Source organism: Magallana gigas, chromosome 9 (genome assembly GCF_963853765.1).
Source record: "Magallana gigas chromosome 9, xbMagGiga1.1, whole genome shotgun sequence".
In the NCBI taxonomy this organism is placed as follows: Eukaryota; Metazoa; Mollusca; class Bivalvia; order Ostreida; family Ostreidae; genus Magallana; species Magallana gigas.
The window spans coordinates 28,616,178-28,635,514 of NC_088861.1; the positions used below are offsets into that span (position 1 = coordinate 28,616,178).

Consider the following 19,337-nt stretch of genomic DNA (forward strand, 5'->3'; position numbering starts at 1 on the left):
TATTCTACAGAAATACCTGTTCGAACCCTATCACTACTTTATGTTTGCTGTTGTTAATAGAACATGTCAAACAGTTGTGTTCATGTGGGTAAAACGTATCCCTATTAAGTGTTCAAAACTTATTAGCCAAAATGCTCATTTTATATTAAAGTTATCCTGTCTATCATTTTGTTTCTTTTTTCTTTATCATATTATTGTAGCTAGAAATATATCATTGGTATGTAGACAAAATATTACCGTAACATCGCATTTCTGCACTTTTAGTTTGCGATAATTAATGTGTACTTAAGATAAATGTATGCAGGTTGATACGAAGATTTGAGTGGTTCTTTGTAATAAATAATAAAATTTGTCATGTTACACCCATTTCAAAATACGAGTATGTCATATCAATTTTAGACAGTATATAAGCATACATACAAAAACATGTATGTTATATCGTATGCATACATGCATACGTATGCATGTCTGGCATTGTATTTGTAAAGTGAGTTCTTTTTAGTGAACTTTCAAACTTAAGAAACATCTTAGAAAATGTATTACATTGATATCTGTATGATTATTTCATTCCATTAATGATGATTTTTGAAGCTGCCAAACCAAAAATATTCACAAAAGTATTTTCTCATTATACTTAAGTTTTTTTTAAACCTAGCTAAGATAATAAAAATGTACTTATTTTAGATTATTATTTCGTCATCTTAAAAGCACCGATTTTGTATTATAAATATACATATACATGTACATATACATCATTGCAAAAATTACGATGCGCTTTCCTACTGGCCTAAATTATAAAGATTACTTCCTACAGGAAGACTGCTTTTAAACTTACTATTTTTCCGGAAGACGAACTATGTTAGAATCCTTGAAAAAGCTTCCGTTGAACCATAAGCTGAATAATGAAGAGTCATACCCCGATATTGGTTATTAAATGAGATTGAGGAAAAACAATGAGTACTTATACTACAAAATACACCACACAACAATTATTTAATGATTGCATTTACTAGATGACAATAAAACCAACTGGCCTTTTTTACAGGGCTTTTTGTCTGTCACCTGTCTACACATTGTAATGATGTCGTTTGATTGAACTTCTTAACACACCACTTAACCATACATTTATTTATTTTTCTATGAAAATCGATAAGCAAAATGTTGCACATGTAGTTACGTCATTTGAACATCTTCAAGCAACTAATATTAGTCTTATTGCATTTCAAGAGATTATCATCTTTATCTTCACAATAGATATCATGACCTTGGTTTAAGACATTGTATCTTATTTACATTGATCAATGACCTACAATGTGTGTTTTTAAGCAAATTGAAAGAGGAAGATACAAAGAATTTTCCTTTATGCATGTCCTTTGCCGTAACCACAAACCGAATTATTTGCAAATTAACAATAAAACAGTGTATTATAGTTTCACTCACAGGAAGAATTTATTTGTCATTCAGTCAACTGAAATACGACTGAGAGGGAACTATAATAGGAAACTGAATCACATAGCCCTGCCATTTAGTCACCTTTTCAGACCTTTTTTGACTGAATGACACAGGTTCTTCCTGTGATTGGAAAATCAAATAAGACAGAGCACTGGTAAACTATTCTACCCTCTCTAACATTATCTCTTCAAATACCAGTACGTGTAACTCATGTACATCAAATAAAAACAGCAGATCAAAAATTGAAGCAATCATTTTTTTTTGCTACGCAAATATTTAATGATCGATACTTTTGCCATTATTTTACCTCTGCATTCAGTCACATAAAATGTTTTACATACATGGTATAATTGATAAAATTTGAACTTATGGTGGAACATTTAGTCAATGCGTTAAACAACATAAATGTTTAAAAAATAATCAAATAATCTGTTCAGTTTAATGGACATTCTTAAGAATTTTGTTGTATTTCATTAAAATACTTTATTTTGAAACTGCTAATTTGTAACGACCTACATTAGGAGTAGTTACGTAGCTTAGAAGTCATAACTCGCATTTAAACGTTATATATTGGTTTCGTAGGCAATGCAAAATTGCAAGGGCATGTTAAAGTACATGACTGTATAAACAGAAAATGCTATTCACAATTTTCCTCATTTTGTGGTAAATGACAAGTGTTGCGGATTCGGAAAACATTCCGTTTTCTTTAACAAAGTCAATATTTAGCTTAAATTAATGTTAAAAATTGTGAATTATAGAAGTAGAATTTCATAAGCAAATCATTGGTTTGTATTAGATCATTACACTATGTCCATGGGAAAGCACTTTGTAAACTGTAAACAGAGACAGTTTTTTTAAAGATAAAATAATGGTTAAAAATGGGTTTTTGTTCTCCTGCATTTACTTATACCAGACCAGACACGTCATGTAATTTTTCCACAATCTGGACTTTTACTGACATTATACAAGATGTGTCATGTAACTTATTCCACAATCTGGAATTTCACTGACATTATACCATATTTTGTATATGTCTTCCCACTTCTATTTAATACATAGTTTATCTGGCGACCGCCACTTAAATGATTTTGCAAAACGTGAGTGTTAGTGTATTTATATTTGGTTGAGAAGATGGATGTTGACACAGCCGCTGCTTTGTATTTTACATGGTGTTTACCTAAAAGGAAATGTGTAAACACCACGAGATAAACATGTCGAAAGCTAGATTACATGCATGATTATTTTCATTATAAGAATTGATAAAAAAAGCAAGCTGTCCTTGTTATGCCCCTTATTTTGTTATGTTATATATAACTTGTAGTCATATTTTAAAACTCTAAGGAAAGTATGAAAATAAGTTATTCCAGCGTTTCTGTTGATTGCTTTTTTTAGCCAATATGTTCTCACGCTTGAATTTGGTATGCTGACCATCAGTCATGTCATTCATATAAAGTCTCTTAACTGAACATGTACGTTTTTTTTATCCAGAGACACTGTGGCAGATTATGATCTTTTTATTGTACTGCCTTCCATGTGATTTGGAATAAGAGTGTAAAACACAGTCAGTTAAATAGTTTCCTTTTTATGGCCACGAATGCTAGTGCACACTTATCCTAGTTTATCCTTATAAAATATAGCAGGATCCGCTCTCGTGATATATTGCCTCTACTAGCTGTCGTGGTCAATAAAACTGACTTTAATCTGCGTTGGTAAATACTTATACATAATAATTATACAATTAAAACATATAGAAGGCAGTGCGTTCCTTTACTTATACATGTTTACTTAACAGTCCTCTGAAGTTCAGGTTATTTATCAAAGATGCCTAATGCATAGGAGTAATAAAAATAACAATACAAACATAACCTCATAATGATTTTATTGGCGATTTAGGCCACGGCTGCTTACAATAAGGGAGCCAGGCATCAATTATTGCCTTGTTGGGCATCCCCAGACAATACAAGCAAGAATGGTGAGCCCTGGGAACAGATGCTCACCTGCTTGATCACCTAGTATAGATAAAAATGCAAATACAATGTCAAATAGGAGATAGTTGAGCACTACTGGTGAGCCAAATAGACGCCTGGAGAGCTCCCACTCCTGGTAAACTTGTTTACAGCCGTGACGATTGGGTTGGTGGAAGATCAGATGGACCAATGAGTGTTTCTCTGAAATTATAACAAGAAAAACACGAGAGAGCAGCGGAACTAAGTATAGCAAACGTTTAAACATTACATTGGGGAAAAAAAAATAAAATTGACGGGTTTGGGAGGGAGGGGTGAATTTTTTCGAGAAGACTGACGAACTTGCGTATGACGTCACAGATTTGGTTGAGGTTACTAATATCCGAAAGGCCAAAAGAGCCTGAGAACACTGATAATAGTACATTCAAGGCAAGACCCATTGAATATTGAAATAAGCATATTGGCCCTTCGATAAATGGATTTAACCCTGAATGGTTAAATCCTATTATCAAAGATGCCTAATGCATAGGAGTAATAAAAATAACAATACAAACATAACCTCATAATGATTTTATTGGCGATTTAGGCCACGGCTGCTTACAATAAGGGAGCCAGGCATCAATTATTGCCTTGTTGGGCATCCCCAGACAATACAAGCAAGAATGGTGAGCCCTGGGAACAGATGCTCACCTGCTTGATCACCTAGTATAGATAAAAATGCAAATACAATGTCAAATAGGAGATAGTTGAGCACTACTGGTGAGCCAAATAGACGCCATGAGACTATGCCAAGGCATAGGCTGCGCCACCAGTAGGGCAATCCCCCGACCGTTAAGCTTGGACCCAATAAAGTATAAAGTCAATTTGAGTAAATTTTGTATGTTATAAACAAAATAATGGGCTGTCAAAAATCAAAATGGCACTCATGCCACAAGAAAATGAAATAGCTTGCCACAAAAAATTGTAATAAAGGCAAATTCAAATACTTGATCTTATCACATGACCAAGACAATACCACAAAATGATACTAGGTGTGAAATTACAATACCATAGACCTTCAATAGTCTATGAACAAATAATCTATGACCCAACAATTAGTCATAGCGCAGCCATGGCCCATTTTGCCCAACTCTAGGTGACACTTTGACACTTGAATCATTCAAAAATGCTTGCAATGCCTGTTGCAATCTGTACAAAAACATGTCATTTCCCATTCCAGAAAGGTGGACCTTATCTTTGCAAAACATGCCTGTGTTGGCTTTATGTAATTCAGGGTACCTGATGCACTTTCCCCCCAACCCGATTAAAAGAGTAGCCACATAACTATTAACCCGCATTCTAGTTCTCTCCATGGCCGGCTGATTAATACCCCCCCCTCCAATGCAGGCGTGGGAGAATTTGGGACCATATAATTATGGTGGAAGGTAGTAATTGAATTAGTTTTTCTATCACGGTTTTTAGTTTGTCACGCAGGTCGGCTGATTTAGCGTGCCTATCACCTATTTTGGCCCCTTTGGAAGCGGGGATGTTGTTACCACCACAATGGATGACTAACATATGGGGTGCATTTTGTACCTTAAGCAGTGTTCTAACTTTTGAACAAATCTCTTCCACCCTCATTCCCCCTTTGCCTTGCCAAAATATGGTAGCATTATGGCGATCTAGCTCTAGGTTGGCACCATACTGGGATTTTCTAGCGTAGCAAAATGCATGCTTGACAATGGAAGAACCAAGGATCCATATCGTTCTAGGACCTAAAAAATGGTTATTAAACAAAATTTAAAATACTAATTGTGTTGGGTGACATTAGCCCTAATTTCTTATGTACCTGTACATACAACGGGACTTCCATCTCCCCTTGCTAGCAATATCATGTGCGCTGGTACCCGAGACCCAAGCAGCGGACGCTGCCCCAATGCGGAACGAATGAGGTTTGTATGATTGGTTGTCTAACCCCAATTTTTTGAGTGCTAAATTAAATACTGATGCAACTTGGTACCTAGTGACTGGTCTTCCTGAAAGGTGGCAAAAAAATGCCCCCGGGTTGGTGGGTCTTGCCTGCATGAATGATTGAACTATGCGTACAGGACATATTGGCAGTAGTGTGGGGGTTAGCGATATACTTGAACCTTTTCCTTCCTGGTCAGTTTTTGAATGTCTAAGAAAAATGTGAACAGTATTGTTGTGTGCGAGATAGGTTACATCCCCATATTGAATGGCATGACCTGGGTCTTGCAACGAGTTGTGTACCAGCTCCCCCATTCTAAAATACCCGAAAAATGCTGTGGAGAATATGGCTGAGAACAGAGTTGCTTCATAGGTTGATTTACATATTGTAGGCATTAAATGGATGATGCTGGATAGGATTTCGAATGAAAGTGGTTTTCGGTCGTCAACCCGCCCATTCCTACGACTAAGCCCAACCAAGACTTTTTTAAGTACAAACGCCTGTGTTGGGTCAGGCAGGCTGCGGATCTTGCAGAAGTATGATATCCCTGATATGTATGATTTAACTGTATTAGGTGAAAACTGCTTATAAGACAAGTATGCGACAAAATCAACCAACTGATTGGGATGGGGAGGCCACTCTTCTACTTGATAATAAGCCCTACGAAAGGAGTTGAAAGCATTGATTGCAGTGACATACAATTTCTTTGTATTGTCAGACATGGAGTATCTCAAGAGCTCTTGAGATCTAAGTTGGAGATGACTTGAAGAAAGGACTGGGGAATTACTGATGGCTCTTCCTCTGAGTCTGAGAAGCTGGCCTGGAAACGCGACCATTGCTGTCGAGAAAGAGCATCAGCTTTAGTATTATCGAGACCCATTATATGTGTTGCCTTGAACTGGATATTGTACACTAACCCTTGCAAAACTAACTTCCTTAACAAGTGCATGACTCTACTAGACTTGGATGTTTGAGTATTGAGAATTGATACCAGGGCTTGGTTGTCTGTATGAAGAATAACTCTCTTGCCAGCTAGTTTTGTACCCCAAATACTAAATGCCATGGCGATTGGTACTAGTTCAAGAAATGTAATGTCCCTAATGACTTCTGTCCCTTCCCACTGTGCTGGCCAGCGCATAAATGCCCATTGCTTTTGCAGGATTGCCCCACAACCTAACTCTATATTCCCTGCACTATCTGTAAACAACTCAAATTCGTAATCATTGGACCAATCTATAATTTTGTATGATGTGATTCCATTGAAACAATCTAAGAACACTAGCCACATCTGTATGTCTGCCTTCATTTCCAAGCTAACCCTGCGCTTGTGGTGTGGTTTCGATAGTCCGCAGGTAGAATCGTAAAGCCTTCTAAAAAAAACCCTACCAGCTGGGATAGCCCTAATGCAAAAGTTGAGCAAACCTGTGAGAGATTGAAGCTCTTTCAATGTTCCCTTACGCTTATCTAATAAGGACAAAAGCTGTGCTTTGAGTTGCTGCAATTTCTCCACAGGTATTCTGATTGACATATTGATTGTGTCAATTTCTAAACCTAAGTAAACTAAATTGGTTGTGGGCCCAAGGGTTTTTTCATGTGCCAATGGCACCCCCAACTCTAAACAGATAAAACTAAAGATTGACATAAGGTTAGCGCAATCCTGAGTGCCCTTTCTACCTGCTACCAAAAAATCATCCAAATAGTGAACAACATCATTGCTCTTGGCTTGCTGCTTGAGGGCCCACTCTAAAAATGTTGAAAATTTCTCAAATTTTGAGCAGCTTATAGAACACCCAAAAGGTAAACACTTATCCACAAATATTTTACCCTGAATTCTATACCCCAGTAACTGGAAATCAGATTTGTGAACTGGCAATAATCTAAAAGCATTTTTTATGTCTAAACGTGCTACCAGCGCTTCATGACCTAGCTTAGAGAGCATGTTTAACGCCTCATCAAAAGAAGAATACCTAACTGAACAATACTTTTTGTCTATAAAATCATTTACACTGGCTCCAGGGGGGTGGGATAGATGGTGTATTAATCTATATGAGCCTCCCTTTTTTGGTACCATGCCTACTGGTGACAACCTTAGGTCTTTCAAAGGGGGGTCATCAAATGGGCCTGCTACTCTGCCCAATGTAATTTCCTGTGATACTAATTGAACTGCTTCATATTCTAACCCTGACATGGATTTGAGGTTTTTGCAATCAGTGGCTACTCGTGGACCCTCATAACAAAGCTTAAAGCCAAACGAAAATCCCTGTATTAATTCTAAGGCCACTAAACTGAGTGGATAATCAACTAAAAATTCCCGTAATTTTGAAACTTTGACTGGGCTAGCAGCAATGTTACTGAGGTCTAAATGACTGGGAGTAAGGGGCACGACTGGCTGCACTTGGGGCTGAGGGCCTCCTTGGGAGCTGAGGCCGCCATGCTGTCTGCCCACCACCAGACCTAAAATTCAAACTAGATCCTGAAGGTGTCTTATGCCTAATGTAAGGGTGATTGAGTGAACACAAAATACATTCATGTTTGTATTGGCACTGGTATTTGCTACATTGCCCCTTATAATTGAAATCATAGCACTTCAATAGAGGGGTCTGCTGTGATTGTATCTGGGTACCAGTTATATGTGTGCTGTACATGTACAAGAGCCATAGCTCTTGATCAACAATGGCAAATGACATGGAGGGGTTAGCCTCCTTTTTCAGCCTAAATTGTATATCATAATCCCGCCATCCTAATGTCTTAACTCTACTTGCCCCCAACCTAATTGTATGCATGTATTTGAACAATTGTACAGCTGCTTCGGGATGTGCTGATGTATATATGGAGGCGAAAATAAGAAATGCGTCTGTCCACACCTGTATATCAGTAATGGTCTTAGCCTTTGACTTGGGTGCCAAGGTGAGGTTACCCTCTTTCATGGAAAATAATTTTATGTCATCATTGGGGTCACCCCCATCTAAGTTAGCAATTAAAAGGCCCAAATTGACATACTCCCCATTTGCGATTTTAATTTTTAATCTATTAGGCACCACATGGCCCAAATCACTTTCGTAACTCTGTGTTTGGGCAAAACAATTGTCAGAAATAATTTCAGGCACTGTACCTGTACATTGATCAGGGCCCGCCATGCTTGGCTGTAGCGACTCGATGGGCATTGGTTGCGTCCCCATGCCTGGCTGTAGCGGCTCGATGGGCATTGGCTGTGTCCGATTTTGGCCTAGAATATCCGCCACCGCTTGGGACACTTGTTGCAACTGCTCGCTGGAGAACAACGATGTTGTCGTCTGTGCTGGTGCCACAGGGTCAATAGATATGGGTGCTGACTGAGCTTGGGGGTTAGCAGCAACTGCCCCATGGTGGTGCCTGGGTTGCCTCTTGGACCTCGTCGTTGGCTGGGCCGGCTCTCGATTTTTTCTTTTTGGCATGCCGAATTGCTCGGAATGTAAATACAAAACAAAAATATATCAGGTTAAGAAATAGAAAAATGCATCAATACGCCAGAAATTACGTGTAGACCGATGGACATGCTGCTGTCTGCACGCGGATGAAGCTTGTATACCATCCCCACAAATCGACAAGAATAATCGGTCATCGGATCATTTTGTTTACCTAATTACCGCTTCAACAATCATATTTGTCACCACAAATTACTTGAACGTTAGTATCTTGACAAATTACGGGCCGAAATACAGATTTGTGAAGCGAAATTTAAAGACATCTTACCTTGTGAATTTTTTCGAGAAGACTGACGAACTTGCGTATGACGTCACAGATTTGGTTGAGGTTACTAATATCCGAAAGGCCAAAAGAGCCTGAGAACACTGATAATAGTACATTCAAGGCAAGACCCATTGAATATTGGAATAAGCATATTGGCCCTTCGATAAATGGATTTAACCCTGAATGGTTAAATCCTATTAATGTAAAGATTTACTGAACGGTTATCTAGTTTTAAAAGTTATAAATCAACTCTAAAATACAATGTTTTACCATATAATGTATAATACTAGGCACAAAGTAATATCTAAATCATTTTAGATTTTAGAAAGTCTACTATACATTCAACTCCACAAGTTTCTCAAAAACTTAAGCTCTGCAATTGATATTTAATGTCAAGTTTCAGAAATTATTAATAAAACTTATAAATCAGAGTGTATCCACAACTCCCTAAAAATCTCCCATGCGTGCGCATCAGGAAGCCAAGTTTTTTCTGGCGGCCGGGAAATAATTATGTGGCTGCCGAAAGGTAAAATATTTTTCTAAGTGGCACTTATGGGCTTCCGTACGTTTCTAATATGAATAGAGTGTTTTGTTTGAATACCAGGTTTATAAATTATTTTGTTTTTATATATCATGAGCGTGTTGATATCTGTTATAATAATTATAAACTTGATCTTTGTGTTTATTATTTTTATTTAAATCCTAGTCTTTGTTTTTTTAAATAACAGGACACTTTTTCTTAAAATGTAGACATTTTACCAACTGGGACGTACTTGATGGATGTACAAATTTCACAATTTATTCGTTAAAGAAAAGTAAAAGCAATGTAACTTGCAGATATTCAAGGGTAACTTACATGATATGCTAGAGAACTGTACCCTCTAAACAGACACGCTTTTTTTTGTCTTAATGGCATGGAAATTGTCAATGTCACAGTACCCATGCCATGAATGAGCACTTTGTGCTCAATTAGGGTAATGGCATTTTTATTTACTCTCATTTTCTATCTTCTCATTTAGATAATACTTTGCAAATAACAAATATTCAGCACTGTAAAAATGTATTGAATTAGTGTAATTTAAATACCATAGCCACGAAGTCCCTTTCTAAATGGCAGAATCTTATTTCATAACTAATTTGGTTGAGATAAAAAACATTGACAACAAAATACATATCAGGGTTTTTACAAAAAGTACCTATTACCCGTAGAAAAATAGCATTTATTATTTTACAGCATAGCATGATGTAGTCTAGTATTGCATTTCGAATTTGAGTAGAGATAGTTTCTTTTCTAAATTGAAATAGACACAACACAATTTAATTCTATATAAAGACAAACATAAACAATGCTTTCAAATTTATATCGATCGACTTTCATTAAAACAAATATCGCATTTTAAATTAATTTAAAAGGATAGTATATTAAGGTTTATGCGTTATAAAATTGTAATAACAAGATAATTGTTTGAACATACGACGAGTTTCAAAGTTTAACGAATGCCAAAATAAAACGGTATTACGAAATAATGAGTGGTTCAAAGGGTTTTAAGACACGAGTCGTAATTACAACATAATTAGTCGTTACAAAAATCTAAACTGGACAACTTATAAAGTCATACTGACAATATAGTATCTCGAACTTACTCAAAACTAGTTTATATATTTTATAAGTATTTCTACACTGACATTATGTCATGATGAACCTTGTATAAAATACGTTTAAATACTTGCGACTTCATAATAAAAAAACTAATTAACTTTAGTCAAACTCAGCCAGATAAAACAGAAAGAGAGGCAAACATTTGAATAGTTGTAATAATCAAACAAAATCTATAACCTCTGAATCATTCAAAACATGATCTGAAGCAATCTAGATTTTAAAAATTATACAATGAATTTATTATCATGTGACGTTATTGTAAATAATTATGTGAGCGAAATTTCTGTGCAATGCGATAACCAATGTATTTCTCTCAATATAAGAAAGCTAGAGAAATTTTTTTTTTTCAAAACACATAAACGTTTAAGTGGACACTCTTGCCTATTGACCTGTTGATGGCACGTCATTTCTGATTTTGGGATTTACAGTCTACATGTATTTAGGAATACTATATGTATCATGTTTATGCTTGTTAAATAAGTAATATTTCATTAGGTATAAAATAATTCACATAAACATTGTGGATAGATAGATAGATAGATAGATAGATAGATAGATAGATAGATAAGATAGATAGATAGATAGATCTTTTTTGAATTTTTAATGCATGTGATATATAGTAGATAATCGATAGATTTAAAGAATCCTTGATTTATTATCAATGATTATCTTGTCATGCAGTTGCTTATGATAAAATTTATAGCATTATTTTTGCAAAGTAAAGAAAACGGCAGAAAAGTCTAGTTGTCTTTGCCTGGCAGTCTTAGAATACAGAATATACAACTACCGATGATTTTTTTGTTTACAAAATACAACGTTTAATGCTAAACCACTGTGACCATATCTTTTTTGTTTAAATTGTATACTTTTCATCTTAAGAAAGTTACATACATTTCTTGAAACATATCCACTTGGCTCTCTATTTTTTTCTAATTTATAAGGGCACTGTGTTTAGTCAGTAATACAAAATATCCAAAAAGATTATGTATCTTCAATTTATTCAACAAAACACGTCTGGAAACAGACACCAGTCCTTTTGAGGGACATTCTGTGAAATCTGGAAAATTGTACCAACAATAAATGAACTGTTCAAATATCAAAATTATACATTCTTATCAAATTATCATATGATATCATACATATCAAAATTATACATAAAGGAATTAAGCTTTACTGTTTATAGTTCCATATAAAAGGCCTAGAAAAGTATGCACTGAAAATAGCATGATACTTAAAATAGCGATATCGTTAGTTACAGATATAAACCAAAATTCTGTCTTATTACTGACACATTAAGAAAATTAACACCAGCATATACTACTTATACCATTTTAAACTTACATGGTTGCCTATTAAAATAACTCGAGATGAAAATCGTTGAAGGGACTTGTGTCCGAAACTCGTGCTTAAAACACCGTAAGTATATAATAGAAAAAAACAAAATCAGCATGGAGAGAAAATATAATTCCGGAAAAAATACAATGACACAACACACTGGATATTCTTAGGCTAATACCTACTGGGAGGCTTTGTTTACAATCGACCATAGATGCAAGGGCGCCGATGCTGCATACATGGTCGTCGTCGTATACTCGACCCCCATGTGACAAAGGACTGCGAACGATAGCATTGTCTAGCCGCCTAACTAAAAGTCATTTTTTGAAAGTTGTCTAATCAAAGTTATTTTTTATTATAATGTAAACATTTATGTATATTTTCAATAAATATAAATGATTTGGTCAAACAAAGAGAGATAACTTTATATTTGGGGTTAAAATAGCTCATGTCATAATAGAAAATAACAGAAATAGGAATTTTTTTTTAAAACATCCCCCCCCCCCCCCGTGAATCAAAAATTCCTTTTGAGGGGATTTTTTTTAATTTTTTTATATTCCTTTTGAGGGGATTTAATTATTGTTATTTAGCATATTTTTACCAAAGGGTTTGTTGTTTCACGGGGGAAACATATGTCTGCAGACCGAAATACATTCCAAAAAAAGAATTTTGCTTTGTAAATTATCGCAAAATTATTAACAGATAAGAATTAAAATGAAATTTTACTTTAATATATATCGTAAATATGTTTTTATTAAGTGTTTATGCACATATTGGCCGCTAAAACATATTTTCCTCACTCATAGAGACCGATTTCAATGATTTTTTTTAAGATCCCGCGTTAGTAAAACTTTTGTTTAAAGATAATTAATATGATTACATTTTTTTAATTTTTTTTATATAAATTGATTAGGATTTGTTTATACTTTTTAGTAGAAGACTTAAATTTTGAATATCCGACAGAAATTTCGAAATATTTGGACGTAAAATATAGGCGGGAAACGGGCGTTAGCATTCGCAGTTCTTTAGCTATTATGATTGGTGCAGTGTAAGAGATTACCGAGAGAACTTATCTCTCTCAGATCAAACAATTTGATGATAATATCAAAAAGTGTTTGTACGCAAACGAGTCATGTCTAATCCAATCATGATTAATTTTGCTTATTGTTTTTAGAACTACGTCCAAACCATTTCATTCGTTTCAATTTATTCCGAATATCCAAAAGGGATCTTTCTGTTATCGTGTGAAAAAAAAAAATAATGCGTCAGTCATCATTTCAGACGTTCCAGTCTATCAACGCTTCTGAGATTGTTCAAATATTGTTTGCTATAGCTTAAAATTATCAATACTGTAAAATATTTTTTAAAGCTATGCACTTGGGTTGATTATAAATGACGGTGGAAATACAAGTTACAGTACCGATCAGACCCAACCTAACACCAGAGTAAACCCCAACTAAACCCCGGGTTTACTTTCTGGGTATACTTTGGGTTTACTTTTTGAAAATTTGGGTCCACTCGGGGTTTACTTTGGGTTTACTCGGGGTTTACTTTGGGTTTACTCGAGAATTGCTTTTGGAGTGAACTATACGGACTGAAGTGTGAAGCAGACCTATATTTTATTATATCATCCTACTGCCTGTAATTCCTGCCCCTGGTATATTCCGAATACACATGTAGTGTCTGCTTCCGGGGTATTCTTCTGATCAGGGTTTACTCTCTGTGTCCACTCTGGGTTTACTTGGGGTTTACTTTGGGTCTACTCTAGTAAACTCAGAGTAAACCCAGAAAGTAAATCCAGGGTTTAGTTGGGGTTTACTTTCTGTTAGGTTTGGTCTGATTGGTACTGTATCTTTCCTTATAAAAACTACCTGTATGATGTAAATTACACTGTACAATGATATACAATGATGTACTAGATCGTATTAAACATAAAGTTTGATTAAAATGATTCTTTGTCCTGCTAGGAAATTAATCTTGCTTCTAAACTACACTCACAAAAATGAGTGTAGTGTCATCACCTTCACAATTGTCAAAAGGGAAATGTATAACTTCTTCCGTATAACATCAATTGATCGTATATGCTAGCAAGTAAAGCAAAACAAATCGAAATCAATGTGGCTTTGAACAATCAGACAGAAAATACTTCCCTTGAAGAATAAAGTTTGTGTTTCCCATAATGTAATAATAGTTCGTGTAAGTGTCACTCTAAAACATACAAGCGTAATGGTACATGTTTTACAGAATACATGACATTTCAAATCCACAATTGTTTACTATATACACAATCATGGCGGGTAAAAAAAAAGTATTTTTTTAAATAAGAAATGTCCAGTAAATTAACCTTTATTTGCAAACAACCAACGACATAAATTCCAGATTACAACAGATCCCCGAGTTATGTAGGGATACCATTCACGTTGCACATATCAGTGTCACAACACTTCCCTCTGAGAGTTGTCCCACCAAACTGTCGTTTACCTAACGCCCCTGCCCCACCTTGTCTGGAGCTGAAGTAGGCGTTACAAATCTGTAATAAACGTACAAATATACAATTCAACTGTTATAATATAACGAATCATTGAATGTCCATGCGCCATGGGGCTTAAATTCTGTAAACGAATTAATCGATGTCAAATTTTTTGTTGTTGTAAGTTTTTTTGTTGTAAGTTTTTCAATTGTTTTTTTTCTTTGCATTTTTTTCTAGGAGTTGGATGTTTAAGCGTCATGTTCATGCAGAGAGATAGAAAAAAAAATACAAACTTTTGTGTCCATGCACCCAAGCACAATAGACAGTTGAAGGTTTGTATCGAGTCGTTCAATTGTAACACATTGCTGTAAAATAAGAACAAAACTGTTAGTAACAGAATTAAATCGTACGGAATTCTGTATATAATATAATGTATGAATGGTGCATTATTATGTAGCAAGTGAACAGGCCTTTGATTGGGTTATGTATTATTTCTTTACATTGGTCAGATAAAAAAAGACCCGGATTAAGCCAACACTGAACAAATGTTTTCCTCAATCTGATGATATAAGTAAAAATGTCATGTGCAAAAATGGCATTGAAATTGGTTTACCTTTTAGATATTAAAACGTACATAATAAGCTTGTACATAAATGTTCTGTACATAAAGCAGATAAGACCTAACAAAAATAAATCTCACCTGCTCAGTTTTGCACAACGTTCTGTTTGAACAATCGTTTGTATCAGAAACAGATTTGCAATCCTTGCAGTTGACTGAAAAAAATACAAATTAAGTTACCTCTCAAATACACATAATTAATATTCTACCATGCATATGTTTATTAAACTCAATAAAACATTAAACAATGCACGATAGTCGGTACTTACGGCATGTTCCACAGAATGAAGGACACAGGGTAGTGGCGATACAGTTGTTCTGACAGATGGTTGGATCCGTGGAGTTAAGCAGACGACAGGCCTCGGTGTCAAGGTCATTATCCTTACAAACCTTGTTCACCTGGTGAGTGGTGTTACTAAGAAGCGGGTTAGTCCCTATTGAAATTAGTTTATATCATCTAGCAATCCGATGAAGAATTTTAAGAAATCTATAACCTTTCACAATATTTTTTTCAAACTAACGTTATTTAAACATTTTTTTAAAAAGACTAATTTTGAAATATCGCATTTCAATACACGCACATGCATCGTGAGCTTTGATGGGCTTAATCAGATGTTTTGTTCACAATTTTTTTTATTTATACTGTTTTTGCTACTATTTGTTTATTAATATCGAGATATCTTTAAACGGCATTTAACAAAATATATGAAAAATTGTCTATGAATCCGATTTGAAATAATCTGATATTTTGTCTTCTAAATGTCTAAAATACAATTTCTTGTTTTCTACGACTATTTTCAATCATTAAATTTAAATATTTTTCGCTCCATTTTACAAGAAGTCTACCATATTATCAAAACATTATCTATGAAATTGTATTGTGCTATTGAGTTACCCGTTGGCTTAGGTGGTCGACTCGAGGGATCCACAGTGGCTGACACATTGGATGGGTCGTGGATGTTGCACAGATTGGAATCACAGCAGCCACCGTGTAAATGGTAGGCTCTCTCATTAATGGTCGTCTCTACTTCACGTTTAGTGGAATCGAACCCAAAGAGACTGTGACAAAGCTAAATGTAGGCAGACAGATACATTACTATGACGTCCTACATTCATTGGAACCCATATATTGTACAAATACAGGCTAGATATGAGAGGTTTTATTTAAAATTTGTATAAATCAACAAACCTCTTTTTCTGCACAACCGGAAGTAAATAGAGAATGAAAATCGGTTGTGAATCGTTGAGCGGCAATGCATAACTGGAAAAATATAGAAATGATCAAATAGTTATATGGAACCAATAATTTAACAAAGTTACATCAAAGCGATGAAAAAGAATAATTTGTTCTATAGCTTTTAAAAGTAATTTTTATAATGTATTTTGTACTGAATATTGCTTAACACATGATAGCTAATTCCTGATAAAGCGAAGGTAAAAGAAATCAATTAATCATGCATTAAATCCAATATATGTTTATTTTCTCACGGACTAATGGACATCTATTTTTATGAGGTGCACCTTTACATGTAACTACCATATACAAAGGGGATTTTTTGAATGCCTTTAAACCCACCTGATTTGTTGTCAAGCACTGAATTTCTTTATTACAGGCTTCCGGCGTAGCCTCCTCATCACAATGATAACAAGTCACGGCTGAAAGATAATTTACAGCAATACCCTATTAATACAGCTAGTACATGTTATGTGAATCTTTAAACATCTACATTTGCATGTCCTTACAGAAATATCATTAATAAAAACGAAAAAAGAAAATTAATGCCTGCAGTCATAATTGTCCACCGATATGATAAGATGAACTTAATGATATACTTAACTATATTGATCACTAGTATATGGGTCATAATTAGTGATGGAATTATTTGTTGGCTAATATTCTAGACAATGTCAAGAAGAGTGAAAACGATATAAGGGAAATAAAACTGAATACTGTATACAGGGAAATATTTGCCCCCATTTTATTTTCGCCCTTTTCGCCCTCGTTGCCAACGGACGAATTTAAGATTGGGCGAATTACGCTGTCTCAAACTATCTCTCTTAACACAATCTATGTCTAGGCGAATTCAAGACCGGGCGAAACTGTTTGCAAGAGTAGAAGGGCGAAAAATACACGGTTCGAAAATAACCCTGTATACAGTATGTATTCATTAGCATTTAAATGTGTTTCTTTTTTTAACCTAAAGCTTTATGAATAGAAAAAAATTAAAAATGAATTACATTACATGTACATGTATAGTTCTAACGGACCTTGACCTAAGAAGAATCTAGCGATTGTGATCGACTCAGAATTATATAAAATAATACATTTTCTGCAATGCAACAAAAAATATAATAGTATATATTCTTATTTCGTTTGCAATGTCATACTTTGTCCTTGTGTTCCCTACTAAACAAGAAAGAGGAGGCACAAGAAAACGCAACAGTTTTCCGTTGAAGTGATTGCAAACATATCAATTTGAATACAATATAAATGTAGGTTTAGTTTGATTTTATTGTGTCCATGAAAGCTGTATTAGTCTTTATTTAGTTATTCAACTTTAGACATATTTCAAACTATAAGTTAGTACTCTTGATGACCTTATTTTAAATATTGTTTTTTTTTAAATAATGGGACAAAATCATTAGAGTATTTTGTTAGGGTAAATAAAAGTAAGTGATATTTAGTTTTTAAAACGTTTTAAAGGAAAACATTGATCATAACATACGACAGTAGCGGCACGTATCTTTGCAGATGTTGGCTATGCATGGGTCATCACACATATCATGCTGCTTGGCAAACATCCTCTGACACGCATGTTGATTGACGTCATGACACTTCTTCACGTCATCAGCAGCATCTGGTAAAGAGAAACTAGTTCGTTAACTCAGTACATGCAAACGCATTTATTTAACCACATTTTATTATTTTTTAAAGATAATTTAAACGATGCTACAATTATTGAAGAATGATAATCATAAAGTTCAAAATTCTTCAAACAAATATTTATATTAGGAGAAAAAAAATGAAAATTAACACAAGAATTTTTTTGAGATACTAGAATTGAATCAATTTGTTTTTTGAGTTCAGTATGATTTTGTTGAGTATTATTTAAAGGTATGTATTAGATTGTTTGGTCATTTTTAAAACACTGACATGTACCAGTTCAACATAAGGAGTAAAACTTTAATACACATTTACTTCAAATACAGGTCAACGAAACAGCTTTTTGGCATTTTGTGATACATTGTATATAATCTCTTAGATTATCATATATAAAGTTAAAGATAGGGGTTTATAGTCTTGTTCGCAAAGTACGTTGCCTCACACGACTTCTACATATTACCCCCTTGCAAGACCCTTAAAATTTGCTAACATCCCAACTCCCTGGGGAGCATACAAGCGGAGCTGCCAAATTACAGCGCTATTGCTTTACATTTACATAGCCAGCTCGTCTCATGTGTCAGGCACCTATTTTAACATCTGGTTGGAGAGAGTGCACTAGTAGAGTAAAGTAACTTGCCCAAGGTAACAATGTTACCGCGATGGCGATAGCCCAGGCTCGAACCCGGGGCTACCGTGTCCACACCGGTCAAAGCTATTAAATGCGCCAACACCTATACAGTATTCGGCTATTTTCGTTTCGACAAAAACTAAAAAATGAAGATCAACTATGAATCAACTGGTTTTATGTTTAACTAGCAGATTGGTCAACCCTTTTTTTTTTAAATTATTCAATTCAAATTTGTCTATTGGACTGTTAGTTATTAAAAGTATATTTATATTTTCATGGATAAATGTCTAACAATAAGTATTGTTGTCATACTTACATACAGCTGACAAAACTGTTAACAACAATAGGGCCACCATTTTGTCTCAAGATATCTGGCTTAAGGCGTCGTGACTTGTCGGCTTTATCAGAATAAGAGATAAGAAAAGATCGTCCGTTTGTGATCTACAGAATAGAATTCTTCTTATAAAATAGGGCAGTATTATAATACATAAGACTCCACCTAGACGATTGATGTTAATGATATATCTTTGTGTCTTATTTAATTCTTGAACGTAAAAAAAACACCAAAAAGTATATGTAATTTAATTGCAGTATGAATTGAAAAACGGTTATAACATATTAAGGGAATTTATTTTTGGTTATATAAGT

General features: G+C 34.7%; 2 protein-coding genes across 3 annotated transcripts; both read right to left on the minus strand.

The window, feature by feature from the left end:
• Positions 1-3,314: 3,314 nt before the first annotated feature.
• Positions 3,315-9,259, minus strand: LOC136271419 (uncharacterized). Of its 2 annotated transcripts, none has more exons than XM_066071433.1 (2): positions 8,477-9,259; positions 3,315-5,170 (listed from the first exon to the last, which is right to left on the minus strand). In XM_066071433.1, the coding sequence occupies exons 1-2, from the start codon at positions 8,796-8,798 to the stop codon at positions 4,779-4,781; spliced, it is 714 nt and encodes a 237-aa protein (XP_065927505.1). In that variant the 5' UTR covers positions 8,799-9,259; the 3' UTR covers positions 3,315-4,778. The 2 variants fall into 2 exon arrangements, with proteins under 2 accessions (XP_065927505.1, XP_065927506.1); XM_066071434.1 differs by having other exon boundaries at positions 3,315-3,620; positions 8,477-9,246.
• Positions 9,260-14,422: 5,163 nt separating this feature from the next.
• On the minus strand, positions 14,423-19,126 carry LOC105345829 (uncharacterized). Its single transcript, XM_034477013.2, has 9 exons — positions 19,006-19,126; positions 17,904-18,035; positions 16,754-16,833; positions 16,367-16,438; positions 16,073-16,247; positions 15,447-15,611; positions 15,259-15,332; positions 14,852-14,923; positions 14,423-14,618 (listed from the first exon to the last, which is right to left on the minus strand). Exons 1-9 carry the CDS (start codon positions 19,043-19,045, stop codon positions 14,487-14,489), a joined length of 942 nt encoding a protein of 313 aa, XP_034332904.2. The 5' UTR covers positions 19,046-19,126; the 3' UTR covers positions 14,423-14,486.
• Positions 19,127-19,337: the final 211 nt, after the last annotated feature.

Coding starts and splice junctions, on each gene's coding strand:
- LOC136271419 (XM_066071433.1), bottom strand. CDS start 8,798: ATGCCAAAAAGAAAAAATCGAGAGCCGGCCCAGCCAACGACGAGGTCC. Junction 5,171..8,476: donor GGGCCCTGATCAATGTACAG/GTACAGTGCCTG, acceptor ACCATTTTTTAG/GTCCTAGAACGATATGGATC.
- LOC105345829 (XM_034477013.2), bottom strand. CDS start 19,045: ATGGTGGCCCTATTGTTGTTAACAGTTTTGTCAGCTGTAT. Junction 16,439..16,753: donor AGTGCTTGACAACAAATCAG/GTGGGTTTAAAG, acceptor ATATTTTTCCAG/TTATGCATTGCCGCTCAACG. Junction 14,619..14,851: donor TTGGGTGCATGGACACAAAA/GTTTGTATTTTT, acceptor CGTTTATTACAG/ATTTGTAACGCCTACTTCAG.